The sequence below is a fragment of the Rhinopithecus bieti genome, unplaced genomic scaffold, assembly GCF_001698545.2.
Source record: "Rhinopithecus bieti isolate Rb0 unplaced genomic scaffold, ASM169854v2 scaffold_3856, whole genome shotgun sequence".
Lineage (NCBI taxonomy): Eukaryota > Metazoa > Chordata > Mammalia > Primates > Cercopithecidae > Rhinopithecus > Rhinopithecus bieti.
The window spans coordinates 3,406,846-3,422,466 of NW_016804410.1; the positions used below are offsets into that span (position 1 = coordinate 3,406,846).

Consider the following 15,621-nt stretch of genomic DNA (forward strand, 5'->3'; position numbering starts at 1 on the left):
ACAATAAAATATTGTTATTGAAAGGTTAATGTCTGAAGTTTCAGATAATTATATTACCAACATGCAGTACCATACCAAAAAAAGAAAATACTTGGTCTTATTTATTATACGTTTTAAAATAACTAAGAGGATAATTGGAATGTTTATAACACAAAGATATGACAAATGCTTGAGGTGATGGATACCCCATTTACCCTGATGTGATTATTACACATCATATGCTTGTATCAAAATAGCTCATGTACTCCATATACACTTACTACGTACTCATAAAAATTAGAAATGTTAAATCTAAAAAAAGAAAAAGAAAAGAAAAAGGTAGGATTTTGTAAAACGTGATTTATCTGTTTTCTATCTGAATAGGTTCCTCAAGATGAATGGACAGGGTACACCCCTCGAGGTAAAGATGATGAAATTCCATGCCGAAGAATGCGGAGTGGTAGTTATATCAAGGCCATGGGGGATGAAGACAGTGGAGACTCAGACACGAGTCCCAAGCCTTCTCCAAAAGTTGCTGCACGGAGAGAAAGCTATCTCAAGGCTACTCAGCCATCCCTTACAGAACTCACCACACTCAAGTAAGTAGTCCTAACCCTGCTCTTGTGATAATCCAGGTGCTTGTATTATCACCGAGGCTCAGACGGTGTGTCTCCTACAGTAAGTGGGGCAGAAACATCCTACAGGTGGAGCAGTGCAATAATTGATTGTGACTTTAGATCTGATGTCTGTACCCCAGTGCCTTTGTAGAGAGAGGCAACAGATGTGCTCTGCATTGATCATAAACTGAACCCCTCATCTCTAAGAAGCAGAAACAATCCAATCTTTTCAGAAGCCATTCTGGATTCTTTTAAATCCAGAATGGCTTCTGAAAAGAATTAAAATTTCTGGTCAATGAGAATATACATGTATCCCAATTCCTGAACATTTGCTGAGGCGTGAAGTACATACAAGAACTTTTCTTAAGACTCTTGAATTTTCAGATAATTGAGTAACATAATAGAGGAGATTGTCTTGGAGAAGCTTATAGAATGTGACCATGCTTGCAAATTGGATATGTGAAGGTTCTTGACATACATTTTTAAACTTGGGCACTCAATACATATTACAATTTGAAGGCCTTAAAAATGTTTTGTTTGAAAATATAAATATAGTCATACATCATCTAATGATGGGGTTACATTCTAAAAAATGCATCATTAAGTTATTTCACTGTGCCAACATCATAGAGTACACTTACACAAAGCTAGATGGTCTACCCTACTACACACTTAGGCTATATCGTGTGGCGTATTGCTCCGAAGTTTCACACCTATGCAGCAAATTATTGTACTGAATGCTGTGGGCAACTCTCAGACAATGGTAAGTATTTGTTTATCTAAATATATCCAAACATAGAAAAATACAGTAAAAATACAGTATTATAATCTTATGGGACCACCCTATCATATGCATCATTAGCTGAAATGTTGTTATGCAGCATATGACTGTAGTCCTTAACTGTATTTGTGCTGTTTGTAAACAAAGAACAGCACTACACAGGAAACCACTGAAATTGATTATTTTAAGCCAGACCTGATTTAATTCTAAATGCTGTTTATAGAGACTAAATTCTTTAGAGTCTTGAAATGTAGAAATAATAGAATTCCGCTTGGACCTGAAAATATATTACAGATAACTCATATTTTAAGTGCCTTTGATTCTATATTTTGATGAAATAACATTGCTATTCATGCATTTATATTATGTTACTAAATAAAATATTAAAAGACAAAATAAGTAAAACAAAAAATCGATGCAGTCGAATTAAGGAAAACAAACGTATTTGTTATTCAAGAGCACTGAAAAACAGCTGACTGTTGTGCGATGGGAATTTACTTAAATAGCAGAGTATGTTGTATTTTAAAGAACCAGACAGAGACAGCCTCTCATGAATTATTTGTCAAGGGTTCATGTGTAACAATTCTGGATTGTTTTAATCAAAAATTAACACCAATGCATCAGTAAATTAAGCCAAGAAAAAAACCTCTTCCTTCTTTCTTTGGCTTTCAGTTGCCCTTCCTCTTTGCCTTTTTATTACATGTGTTAGTTTTCAAGAATCTTCAGAACAAACTACCACGAACTTGGCTTGATTAGATCTACAAAGACTCTATTTCCAAATAAGGTCATATTCACCGATAGTAGGAGTTAGGACTTCAATATATCTATTTGGAGAACAGAATTGGACCCAAAACATTGCCACACGAGGTTAAAAAAAAAAATCATGGAAATAAAAAACAGAAACAAGTCTTCATTGCATTTTGGCACACCTAGCAGATGCTCAGAAAATTAAATTAAAAGAACTGGATTTGTAATAAAGGCAGTGGACCAAGGTGATATGAAGCGAGGGAGGCTAAGGACCCTTCTGAAAAAAATATCTTCTATGGACCTTAACATATCTCTCCACTAGACACAATGCTAGGTAGTCATGGCCGTGGGGTTAACATCTTCCTGAAGATGCAAGAAAAGAAAGTCACTTAAACCAGCAACCTCCAGAGTCCTTTCCACCTCCCGAGTATCCTGTTAGGTTGTCATCAAGATGCATTGGTCACATACACTAAGTGATACTTTGGGTCTTGGGTGATAAGATAGAGGAATTGCTCTTGTCCACAGCGATATCCAGGTAAGAGGAGAACAGAAAGACGCAGAGCCGTGAGGAAGATGAGAAGGGTGCTCTGAGGAGACTGAGGACAGGGGTAGTGGGTAGGGGCTGAAATCAACATCACAATCGTGCCCTGGGCTACTCGCATAGCTTCAGGATGTGGAGGATCACTCTGAAGTCACTGAAACTCTTTCTTTCTCATTTGCCTTCTTCACAATATGACCCTCCTCTAATGTCCTGGACCATATTTTCGTGACCACCATATATTTCTTTTACTGCTCAGAAGTTTTCAGAGCAGAAAGAGGCAAACAAGCAGATGACAGCTAGGCTGATGGTAGAGGGCCAGTTCTTTCAGACGGTGAAGTTGTTGAACTGGGTATGAGTTAGTGACTGCTATTTCCTCCCTCCCCACTTACAGAAATTCAAAGTGGTGATAAGTGGACAGGAGAACACCTACTAAACTGAAAACATTTTACTTAGGATGGAGTTTCCCCAAACCATCTCTGTTGTCCCCTATTCTTTGGCAGGAAAGAGAACTTTTTTTTCCTATGTTTATGTAAGATGGATAATGTGCCAATATCATAACAAGGTTTGAAGGAAACACATCTCATATATTACTGTGAAAACTCAATCATCATGATTATGATCCACAAAAGGATCACAAGAGAACCTTAGACAACCATCTGAACATATCTTCCTTCCGTGTGCTACCATCACATCCCCTAGAATCGTTTCTCATAGTTCTACTTACCTCCATTCGTTTCACACTCACCTAGTTTATGAGTTCCCTTTGTCATTACAGTCTACACATTAAACCTCCGTTATCTTCAACTGCATACAATTGTTAGTGACCTCTAGTTTAACAAGATTGGCCAGGTACGGTGACTCACACCTGTAATCCCAGCACTTTGGGAGGCCAAAGTGGGCAGATTGTTTGGGTCCAGGAGTTCAAGACCAGCCTGGGCAACATGGCATAACCTCGTCTCTACAAAAACTACAAAAATCAGCCAGGTGTGGTGGTGCGCACCTGCAGTCTCGGCTGCTTGGAAGGCTGAGGTGGGAGGATCACTTGAACCCAGGAAGTCGAGGCTGCCGTGAGCCATGATTGAGCCACTGCACCCCAGCCTGGGCAACAGAAAGAGACCCTGTCTCAAAATTAATTAATTAATTAATAGTTTAACCAGATTAAAAGAGATACAAAAGAAAAAAAGGAAAACACTATAAAGGCAAAAATTCAGACATGACATGACTCATAATCAATTCTGTCTTTCATTCCTTGATGATGTTTTGACTGCAGATCATTATTTTTCTAGAAGTTTGAAGGATTCAGTCCCTTATGAGAAAAAAGATCCCCATATCCTGGAATTCCAGTTCCTCAAAAAAGAAAACTATATTTATGTTCCTACTTCTTTGACATTTAAGTCGATTTTTTTCCCTCCTTCCTCCTCAGCAATTCACAGCTTTAGGGATGAATCATAGCCCTGAACCAAGATAACTAAAATTAGGCAAGTGAGATTGGGGCAACATTTTGTTTAAGGTTTTCAACTCCCATCTTCTCTCAGAAATGTTGGAGAGAAGGCACTCCTACACTTTCTTACATTGTTTTTCTCTTTTCTTTTCTATTTTCCAAAGGCATCTTGAGGGTTTATTTATGTGGGTGGTTTTTCATCAGCTGCTTAATGTTAGTCATTGGGTCCTCAGACATATAGGCCTAAGGTCAGTTAAACATTGTGGTGTTAGGAGTAGTTTTGAGACAATGAAGTCCACCTTTGGGCCAGCAAAACCCCTCCTGTAACTACTCTTGGAAAACTATTATTTCGGTCCCTCTCTTCTCTTATCCCACAGCTATTAACAAATCACTCCAACTCATCACTAGCTTTTCCTTCTTCCTTACTTATTAGCTAACAAAAAATTTGAAATGGCATATCACCCGAGAATATTAGTATTTTCCAAAAATTCTGAATGTTTAATAGTCAATTTCCAGGCAAGTAGAGGAGACATTTAGGGGCCAGAGTTCCCTCAAAGCATGTCGTTGCAGCCTGGCACTGATGAATAACATAAGTCTCTTACTTGGAGTGCTATTTATTCTAGAACTGAGACTACTGCCTGCTACCATGATTAGTTAAAACCAAGTCCAAATCCCATCTGGGGCTTTTATTCAATACACTGCAGAAAGAACTTTTTAAAAATTATACTAAGTGGGGTGTCATTTAAAAGATTCTGAAGTTAAATTCAAAATATCTATGAATCCCACATGAATAATAGTTTAAAGTGACTTAATACTTCATCTCTTTATCCAAGCACTAAGAAAAATTCTTCCCCTAGAAGAAATAGTCAGTCTTTAATATTACAGACTTTGAAACTCCTCTGAAATTGGGGAGAAGGATCCCAGGCTGTTGCAAGAGAGCCAGTGAGAGCTCCTAGCAATTTTGATAAAGTGTCTGACGAAAGGCTTCAGGAAGATTGATTTTCAGTTCTAAATGCCTTGAAGGCAAATCGTTTTTCATTTTCAGGATGGTTAATCCTCTTAATCTTCATTTTTCCCCCTGGACCTGAACCTTTTTTTTGTTTGTTTTAGATAAATTGGAAAATTTTAAATTTAAATTTGGAAAACTACTAAGTAGCTGTGTGCCTTTTGGCAAATGGATTAATGTCTCTGAACCTCCTCATAAATGAGAGTCTCAGTCTCTTAGCATGGATGGCACCACTTAGGTGGCTCTCCCTACAACTCCTCCCACCCCAAACCTGTGGCAGACAGCATTAGCCAATCCCAGCATTGATGGATCCCATCACCCTACCGATTGAGAACAGACTGAGCCTCTGAACCAGTCTCAGTGCAGTGCTCCAGCCACCATGATTCATCCATCCAAGATGCCCACAGGTGCTATTCTTAGTCTATGAGAAATATCTCCCAGGAACCTTTCAGCACTGATGTGTATAATTGTAAGAACGAGGCACGGTAGGCTGGCGGTTCACAGTTTAAAGACAAAAGAAAGTAGTATTGGTAAAGAAAATAATTTGAGAAGAGGTGGATGGAGTATTCTTCAACTTTAATTCTGGATATTTTAAATGCGTCGATTTCTACGTAAGGAACCCAAAACCATAGGTTCTTGCTGTAGTCGCTTTTGTTGTTGTTGTTTATCTTGTATATGTTTTTTTCTCCCCTTTTTTCCTCCTGGACACACTGTGTCCTTGCCTGTTCCTCACGTCATACACTCCCCTCCTACCTACCTACTGCTCCTCGTTCTCCTTTTCTTGCTACAGAAAGAGGGGGATGGGATGAAGATTGGAGCATTGCTATTTTTTTCCCCAAATATATGAACTGTATTGCGAACGTAGCAATTTGTATCATCCCATCTGTGTTCTAAGTAGTATGAAACATCTGTTTTGCCTAAATGCTTTTTTGTTCCTCTCCTACCTGTTCCTCTGTATCATTGTAACATACAACAGCAAATGCTCCTCACAAAATAGGTGGAACAAGAAAACACAACCTGCCACACGAAATTGTGGATTAATGTCCTCAGTGATCAGTGATATAAAGTCAGGGTAGTGTCCCATTCTTCCCTGACTATAATACTTTCTTCTATTATCCTCTATCCTTCTAACTCCCCACTCCCACTTTCCAATATAATGAGAAATGTGACACATTTAAAACAGGGAAAGTCATTCTTGTTCACAGAAAAATTGTCACTTGCTCATCTACAAATGATCTAAATACCTTTCAAAACTTTGTTAGAAATCAGCTTGATTTAAAAAAGAAAAAAACACCCAATACAAGCTATCGCCTATTATATTCAGTCCCAGATCACCACTCCTAGTTTTAAAAAAAAATGTTCCTTCATTGGGAAATGAATGCCCTCCTCCAAATGATGTGGGCATGTGTGAGTATTGTAGTCTGTACCAAATCCTGGTCTCTTGCTATATAATTACTCTTTAGAAAAGCCTGTGTTGAAAGGAAACCTGCATAGACTGAAAAGTTTCTACAATGATCATGACTACAGAGAGGTGAGAACTCCTTGTGTGTCTTTAAAGGAGGCGAAAGAATAAAAGAAAGTCCAGATACTTTTCTAGAGAGAAGGAATGGAGACATTTTTAAAAGTTAAGAGTCAGGGGTTGGAGGAGGGAGAGCATCGGGATAAATAGCTAATGCATGCTGGGCTTAATACCTAGGTGATGGGTTGATCGGTGCAGCAAACCACCATGCACACATTTACCTGTGTAACAAACCTGCACATCCTGCACATGTATCCCAAAACTTAAAATAATTTTTTTAAGTAGGAGGAATATTTACATTTTAACAAGGTTCTAAGTGCCTGACTGAGTGCTATGGGCTTTACATACATGTTTTCTTTTGATCATCACAACTCTATGCATGCAATTTTGCCCATTTTACGAATGACAAATTTGCATCTCAGAGAGATTAAATAACTTTTTAAAGGTCACCTGTCAATCAAATGTCAGAGCTAAGATTTGAGCCCAGGTGTTGAAAGCAGAAAAGATAAAAAGCTGGACGGAAAGTTGAACTTACTAAGACTGCAGTGATGAGCTATTTAAAAGATGTTTAATAATTGAGGGGAAAGGAAGATCAACTGGGTGTGGACAACTGAGAAGTGGTACCCAGGAAAAACAGACATTCAAAACAGATTGTGAGTGAAGGATGGATTTGAAGAGGCATCAGAAGCCTGCAGTGAAGTGAGTTCTGTGTCGGAAGTGTAAACATCAAACATGCAGCTGAAACAGGAAGGATCTTGAGAACATCTTGACTCAGGCTTAGCCTCAGGTGCAGAAAAGAAGGACCAATGACCAAAGGATCAGAGCTACAGAAGGCGCTGGCTGACAGAGGACACAGGAAGAAGGGACGGACTCTTAGGAGCCTGGGTCCAGCTCTGTGGAGACTAATACAATCATGAGTCCTGGGCCTGTATCTGTTCTGTGGCTTACCATGTGTAACCTGAACCTTCTTCAAAGGATGGCAGACCAGGTTTGCACCCTTGACAGCTGGCTTCAAGGGGCTGTGTAAACAAAGCCCTAAGACAGCAGAGGGAGGGGAGCCAGGGAAGGTCCTGGCTGAGGGTTCTGGAAACAAAGACTCCCCATTCCTTTAGGTGGTGCTGATCACAGATGCTGCCCACTGTCCTTCCAGGATGGCTTCTCTTTGCAGAGAGCCTCAAAATTCTTTTGTCTTGTCTGCCTGCCACCTACCATTTATTCAATTTAATATCTATGTTTCCATTAAAGTGCAGACAACAAGGTAAAGAGAACACCCTAATTACAATCAGAAATTATATTCATGCAATCACTCACTCACTCATTTATTCATGCAACAAACATTTGGTAACTTTAATAATTTAAGTACTGTGTCCTACATTTATAACTTGGTTTCAATATTCACCAAATGCTTTACTAAAATCTGGTTTTCCAGAGTCAAGTGGAAGAGAAAAATACACACACACACACACACACACACACGAGTCTAAGAATGGCAAAAGCAGGCACTACAAAGAAGAAAGGAACTTAAAATTCAGAGGCGGGTGGTGGTAAAGTTGATCGTTTTGGTCAGAATTATTTTCTGATGAGAAAAATCTGCGTTGCCTGGCATAAGAAAGGGTGGTGTTTTTTGTTTCTTTTGTTTTGTTTGTTTTGTTTTGTTTACAGGTTACTATTTAGTTGGCATAGTTCATTATTAGCTTTACTTTTGCTGTATCATTTATTATTAAAGAAATTCTTCTTATGCATGCAGATGGAAGGACATTTTGCAAGAATGAGAAAAGCTTCTTTAAAAGGAAGCCTAGGCAGACATATTAGGAGCTGCCGCTAATCCTTTATAGAAGCAGGCTGGGTGTAAGTCCTAAATAAATGTATGTTTACAGAAGATGCATTTGAAATCGCAAAGCCATCAACATTCCTATCTATAAACCAGGAGGAAATTAGATCAAAATTGCAGCCCAAGGAATTCAGGTTAGCTGCAAGGAGGAACTTCTAAGTGCAAAGTTATTAATTATCAAATCAATTAATTTGGAAATTGTTAGAGAAAACTTCCAAGTCTTCTTTTGAAACCAGCTGAGTTATATTCCTCTGAGACCTTGGATAATTTGACCTTGGACAGACGAAATATCTATATAAGATCTTTCCAGCCTGAAGAGTCTAAGACTGTATCATAAGATCTGCACCATCATCTGATCTGTGCATTGATCCTGTATTTTCAAGCTAAGCATTCAGGAAGAAGAGATTTCAAAGAACCCACATAACACAGTACCCCCTAAATATATCACTTCTCTTCCTGACACTTCCCTTTGTATCAGTGGAATGATCATTTTCTAAATACGGTCTTGAAACTTTGCAACTCACCTCTTACCTCTTCCAGCTTTACTACTTTTCACTTGAGTGATTGCAATGGACCCATTTGTCTTGATGCCCCCAGCCTCTCTCTGCTCCAACTCCTTCTCTAAGACTTTCTACAAGGTTGCTAAAGTGTTATCTCTGAATCCCATGTTGTCTAGGCACAAAGTCCCAAATGTAGCATTCAAAAGTGTCACAGTAAGACTCCATTCTCCTTTGAGATCTTCTTTCCTGCTCTTCCCTTACAAGCACAGAACACTTGTATGGGAAGTAACGTCAAGCCACTTCAACAAGCCACTGATTGTTCAAGCGTAATTATGCAGATTCAAGAAGGTGCAGTATATGTGGCACACTTAGCACCGCCTCTGGCACATGGTAGTTGCTCCATATATGTTAGCTATCACCATCATTATTATCAGTTTTGGCCACCTACTATGTGCTAAGCATTGGGATATATTATAGTAGTCAGGATTCCCAGTACAATAGAACTTGCGATCTAATGAGGGAGAAGATGAGAAGAAAGTCTCCATTCTTTTAAATCTTCTTCTCAAAGTTAACCTCTGGCTGTCGGCCATTATTTCTTCCTCCTCAGAATTCCCGAAGCACTGTGTTAACATTTCTCAAGGTAATATAGCCTTCTTAAGCACTGGTCTGTTTTCCCCATCCCTCGTGTAGAAAGAGATTCAATGCTATCTGAAAGAATGTTTTTGAATCACTTGGCACAGAGTCGTTATCCCAGAGGGGAAGTTGAACAAATGCTAACGCATCATTATGCAATCCCTCTATGCCTAAGGTGCCCTGAACAGTACCCTCCACGAGTAGCTTTAATGTGCAGTGGTTGAGTTGAGTTGCCATCTAACATCTGCCCAGCATCCTTTGACTGCGTCTGTGCTCTCTTTGAGTCTTCCCCCTCCTTCTGCTTCTGAATCTGTGGTTCTCTGAAAAGCTCCGTATTCCTTCTCAACCCTGCTTTGCATTGCCAGCCCACCTGGAGGCTGGGAGCTCAGTCTGGCAGGTACACATTAGCTTGTTAAAAATATCCACGCAGCCATCCCTAGTATTGTTATCTACTTTGAACATGAGCATATTTCCTTTAGTCCATCTGAGGAATCCCAGTTCCTTCTAGTTCTATGAGGGGGCAGGAAGCACCAGCATTAACTAGTCCTTTTGAAGTTGGGAAGGGTCTTCTTCCATGATCACATTAACTACTCCAACATTTTTAAAAATTATTTGTGGCTGGGTGTGGTGGCCCACGCCTCTAATCCCAGCATTTTGGGAGGCCAGGCCAGGCGGATCATTTGAGGCCAGGAATTCAAGACTGGCCTGACCAACATGGCAAAACCCCATTTCTACTAAAAATACAAAAATTAGCTGGGCGTGGTGGCATGTGCCTGTGATCCCAGCTACTCAGGAGGCTGAGTCACTCGAACTTGGGAGGCAGAGGATGCAGTGAACTGAGATCTTGCCACTGCACCCCAACCTGGCCAACAGAGCCAGACTCTGTCTCAAAAAATGTGTGTGTGTGTGTGTGTATATATATATATGTATGTATGTATATACATTTATGTATGAACCCACATAAACCAATGAGGAGAAAATATCATCTATCCTGATAGCTAGTAAAATTTTAATTTTCTTCTAAGCCTATTGTTTAACATAAATAATTGGAAATAACAGTCGTCAAGTGTTTTTAGTACATATGATAAGATCCTCCCAACGGTGTCAGAAGGAGTTTAGAGTTGATTTTTAACCAACACTTTACTGATACACCAAGGCTTTCCAATGGTTGTGAACCTCACGAGGCAGAGCCTGGGCCTTCAGCTCCACCCCTCTACTTTCTCTCCAACTTCTTTCCTCCCACTGACTCGTGAAACTCTGAGGACTTTTCCCTGAACAGTCTGGAGACTGTTTCCACCATCTGGACATTGTTCTTGACTTGCAGCTCAGAACCTTCTTTTAGTTCTGCGGGCCACACCTCTTTCCCAGAAAAAGCAGAGCTGAGAGCTCTCGGAACAGATCCAGATTACCAACTGCATATAAAATTGCCACCACCTCGGTAGCATCATTCCTGTGCCAGATTCCAAGAGAGAATGGACACTGCTGTGGGTACAAGCACCTGAGAAGATTGGCCTGGTCCTGAGGTTTGTGCCTTCAGAGCCTGGGTTTGAAAAGCCAAGCTGGGAGCACTTTCCATTGTTGTTGCCATCTCCACTCAGTGAAGAAAGATTGTGTTGGAGTTTTAGAGTGAGAGAAGCTAGAGATGAAGCTAGCTGGACATGCTCATCTAGCCCGAGACTGCGTTTCTTCATTGAAAGGAGCCTCTACACAATGCTAGGTGGGGTCCAGTAGTCGGATGAGAGCCAATGGTGGACATCTCTTCCCAACTGCATATTCAGTTTGGTCATCCTGGGAGCCATACTGGCCATGATGGGAATATTTCCACCATGGAAGTCAACACACTCTACAAGGCAGAGCTTCTTCCTCCCAAAAACTCAATTTCTAAACATTTACCACTTTACCAACAGCATTATTTTCAGGTAGCCTTTCTTCAGAGATAGAATAAATGAAAAATCTTAGAAGCAAAACTAGAAGGAACCTCAAAGATGATTCCAACCCTTTTATATTACAAATGAGGATATGCAGGCCCCAAGGAAAGAGGTAGTCACTGAAGCTCTTCAGCAGGGTTTAGGACCCAAGTCATCTCACTCTCAACCAAGACTTCTTTCCAGAGGACTCAAAGGTTCGAGCTGCTAACTGCCCTCAGGCAGACAAGAGAGCTATCAGGCTCTGTCTCCACTGCACATATACGATTAAGTGCCGCCGAGAGCAATGAACACAATGTTGTATAATTATTTGTAAGTTGTGAAATTACATTATGTATGTTACCTCTAACTAAAAGTGCTATATTTGTTCAAAAAAGAGAAAAATTAATATGAATTGAAAAGAGGAAGGGATGACTTCATGAAAGAGAAAGGATTCAATTTGGAATCTGAATAATCACTGAGAGGCAACAGACTAGGGAGGAGGAAATTTGTCTGAGTATAAAGAAATTAAGTTGACTAGTGTATTAGAAGAGTATTTAAAAGTGAGAGGCCATCTTTGGATAGAAAGTGAGAACTTTTCTAAGTAAGGTCCTTCAATATCCAGAGAATTCATTTTGGTTTAATAAAGACAGCAATAGGAAACCACTGATAGCCGAGCCAGATAATGAAGTGATGTTAAGTGTTGTTTTAGAAAGACGGCCTGCGTGGCCAGGCACGGTGGCTAACACCTGTAATCCCAACACTTTGAGAGGCCAAGGCGGGTGGATCACAAGGTCAGGAGTTCGAGCTGAGGCAGAAGAATCACTTGAACCCAGGAGGCGGAGGTTACAGTGAGCTGAGATCGTGCCACTGTGCTCCAGCCTGGGCAACAGAGTAAGACTCCGTCTCAAAAAGAAAAAAAAGATGGCCTGCGTGGTATGGAGTCAAAAATCCAATTACAGCATTTCTTGTGCTTTTCTCTTACTTTTTTCTTCTGGCTTCTTTATTTGTTTTTCTTGTTGTTGGAATATATCTCATTTTAACCCCCCAAAAAATCACCTTGAAGAATAGTAATGGCTAACACTTAGAAGCACTTCCTCTGTGTCAGACACAATTCACATAATAACTAATAGTACCTATAAGGCAAGAATTATTATTAACTAAGTTATACAAGGAGGAAACTGGTGCACATAAATGTAATTGACTTTCCAAGGTCACAGAGCTACAAGTGTCACAGCCAGGATTTGAATCCAGAGCCCATGTCACTCGCCACTATACTAGCCTGCCTCTAGATGAGACAGAGACAAATTGGAGACAGACAGTTTGAAATCAAGTAAGAGGCTGGAGAAAGTTGTACTGCTCCAGGGAAAAAATGGTAGAAGCAGAGATTAGGATGGTACCAGAAAGGGCTGATATACAAAGTTACACAGATAAGTAAGGACACCAAAAATCAAAAGCCAGCCAAGGACAGGTGGTAGAGTTTGGGTGTTTGTCCACTCCAAATCCCGTGTTGAAACGGAATCCCCAGTTTTGGATGGAGGTGGGGCCTGCTGGAAGGTGTTTGGGTCTGGGGGGCGAATCCCTAATGTATGGCTTAGGTGCTGTCCTCATCATCACAACTGAGTTTTCACTTTGAGTTCGTGCAAGATCTGGTTGTTGAAGAGTGTGGCACTTCCCCACCCTCTTGCTCTCTCTGACACCCTGTCACCTTCGGCCATGATTGTAAGCTTCCTAAACACTCACCAGAAGCAGCTACAAGCACCATGCTTCCTATAGACCCTGTAGAATCATGAGCCAATTAAAACCCTTTTCTTTATGAATTACCCACCTTCAAGTATTTCTTTCTAGTGACCCAAAAACAGCCTAATACAACAGGTCAAATCTCCTTGTTGCTGCTGCTATTATTTTGTCTTGCTTGCTGTAGTGATATGCTATTCCCCCAATATACACCATACCCATATAAGTCTCTTTTTATTTAGGAATAATAGGAAGATTTCCTTTTTTATTATTACAAAATATAAGACTCATAAAATTTTAACAGCACCAAGAAATATTTTAATAATGTGTAAAAGTCCCCTCCCCTCTTCATTCCCTTTTATCCCTCCGTAGAGGTAAGAATTCTGTTTCTTATGAATCTTTTCAGAAATGTTCTAGGCATATATTATATATACCCATGTCTAAACTTTCTTTATACATACTGTTCTACAATTTGCTCTTTTCACTTGAAATTAGGTCTTAAACATTGTTTTATACAAATGCTTGTGGGTTAACCACACTCTTTTTAATATCGGCAAAGTATTCCATTGTATGCCTGTACTATAATTTATACAACCACTTCCCTCATTGAATGGGTAATATTCTTTATGCAAAGCAATGGAAGACAAAAAGACCTAGTTATAACAAAAAGAGATATTCACAACATATCAGCATGGTCATGGGAGTATAGGCCTTGGGCAAGAGGGCAGGAATTAGCTAAAAGTGTAAAAGTAACTCCAATAAACATGAAGGCTTGGCATCTCAAAGCACTTAATCATTTAAAGAAAATGAAAATGAAGCAAAAAGCAGGATATAAAGTAAAATATGTTTCCACCCACCAAAATAGGCAAGTATAATCATAAAACCTGCTGTTCCAATTCCCTGCTGGGAAGACTGGGTTGTAAGACTATGCCACTCGGGGTTGAGTATAAGTGATCTACTATGGGAAGAACAATCCAGGGGCCATTTTAAAAATAGATGCATTTTTTGTTTGTTTGTTTGTTTGTTTTTAACTTACAGCAGTGGTAATATTTGATCAACAGTTAGAATTTTCCATCTTCTCTTCCTTTTTGAATATTTTGAGATGGACTTTACTATTCATATGATAAGTTAAGATCCTCCTTCTCATTTCTCTTTCCTTGGCTGTCTTAAAGAAAACCATCATCTCAGGTAGAGGAGTATTAGCGGGAGGGAAGAATGATCCTTGGGGAAAAATTTCTAGGTGTTTTGTTTTGTTTTGTTTTGTTTTGAATTGGGTAAATCCATTAACTGCCTGCACTCCGCAGCCCTCACTCTCCACACTTTCCCTGAGTTTATTTAAGTGGTTGCCCATAGCAACCACCGACACTTTAAGTAGCTGAGCTGAGTATTGCAGGGAAACAGTTTGGCAAGCCTCTGTCTAGCTTCCATGATCATTCACTGTGCCCTGGAGGTAACAATATAAAATTCAAATGAGAATTTTAAAATATTAACAATGGTTTTGTGTTTCCTGTGTTTAAAAAAAAAAAGGCACTACTTTTTTTAAGTGACATGGTACAACAGGGTCTGCTGGTCACCCTCAATACCACTGGAAAAGGAATAATTTCAGGAATGAGAGGAAGGCTGTGAAGAAACCCCGCAGAAGACAGCACACCGTAGCCACACTCCTCTTGTTCCCTCTCCCTTTCTGGCAGCACCCATGCCCCTAGGGCCCCAGTCCTGCTGACTTACAGGCTGCCTGAAATAATAAGAGAAGGCAGAACTATGTACAAATCTGGACTTTACAAATTTGCAGCCTTATGTGAGTGGCTTCTCTGGTTGTGGCTTTTTGTTTTTCATTTTATAAATGAGTCTATTGCCAGGCGCAGTGGCTCATGCCTGTAATCTCCTTAGGAAGCCAAGGCTGATGGATCACGAGGTCAGGAGTTCAAGACCAGCCTGGCCAAGTTGGTGAAACCACCCCCCGCACCGCCCAGTCTCTACTAAAAATACAAAAATTAGCCAGGCATGGTAGCAGGTGCCTGTAATCCCAACTGCTGGGGAGGCTGAGGCAGTAGAATCGCTTGAACCTGGCAGGTGGAGTTTGCAGTGAGCCGAGATTGCACCACTGCACTCCAGCCTGGGCAACAGAGCAAGACTCTGTCTCAAAAAAAAAAAAAAAAAAAAAAAAAATCCTTTTGGGGCCATTAAGGGGATGAGAATGTTAAAATTTTAAAAAATTAAAATGGTTCTAATTATCTATTATTTTTAAAAATTGTGAGAATTAACTGAGCCAACTTATGTTAGGCACCTCACCTAGAATGCCCTATACAGTAAGCATATACTTAGCATCTCCTGTGTGCAAGCTAAAATGTTACTCAAAAATACATAAATAAATAAACAACCTTA

General features: G+C 39.9%; 1 protein-coding gene across 4 annotated transcripts in view; it reads left to right on the forward strand.

Moving 5' to 3' along the window:
• DLGAP1 (DLG associated protein 1) overlaps nucleotides 1–15,621 on the forward strand; it is an 830,806-nt gene that overhangs the window by 664,287 nt on the left and 150,898 nt on the right. For all 4 annotated transcript variants that reach the window (XM_017867933.1, XM_017867930.1, XM_017867932.1 and 1 more), the window contains one exon: nucleotides 364–578. In XM_017867933.1, coding sequence (XP_017723422.1) covers nucleotides 364–578 — 215 coding nt within the window. The remainder of the gene's footprint in view (nucleotides 1–363; nucleotides 579–15,621) is intronic.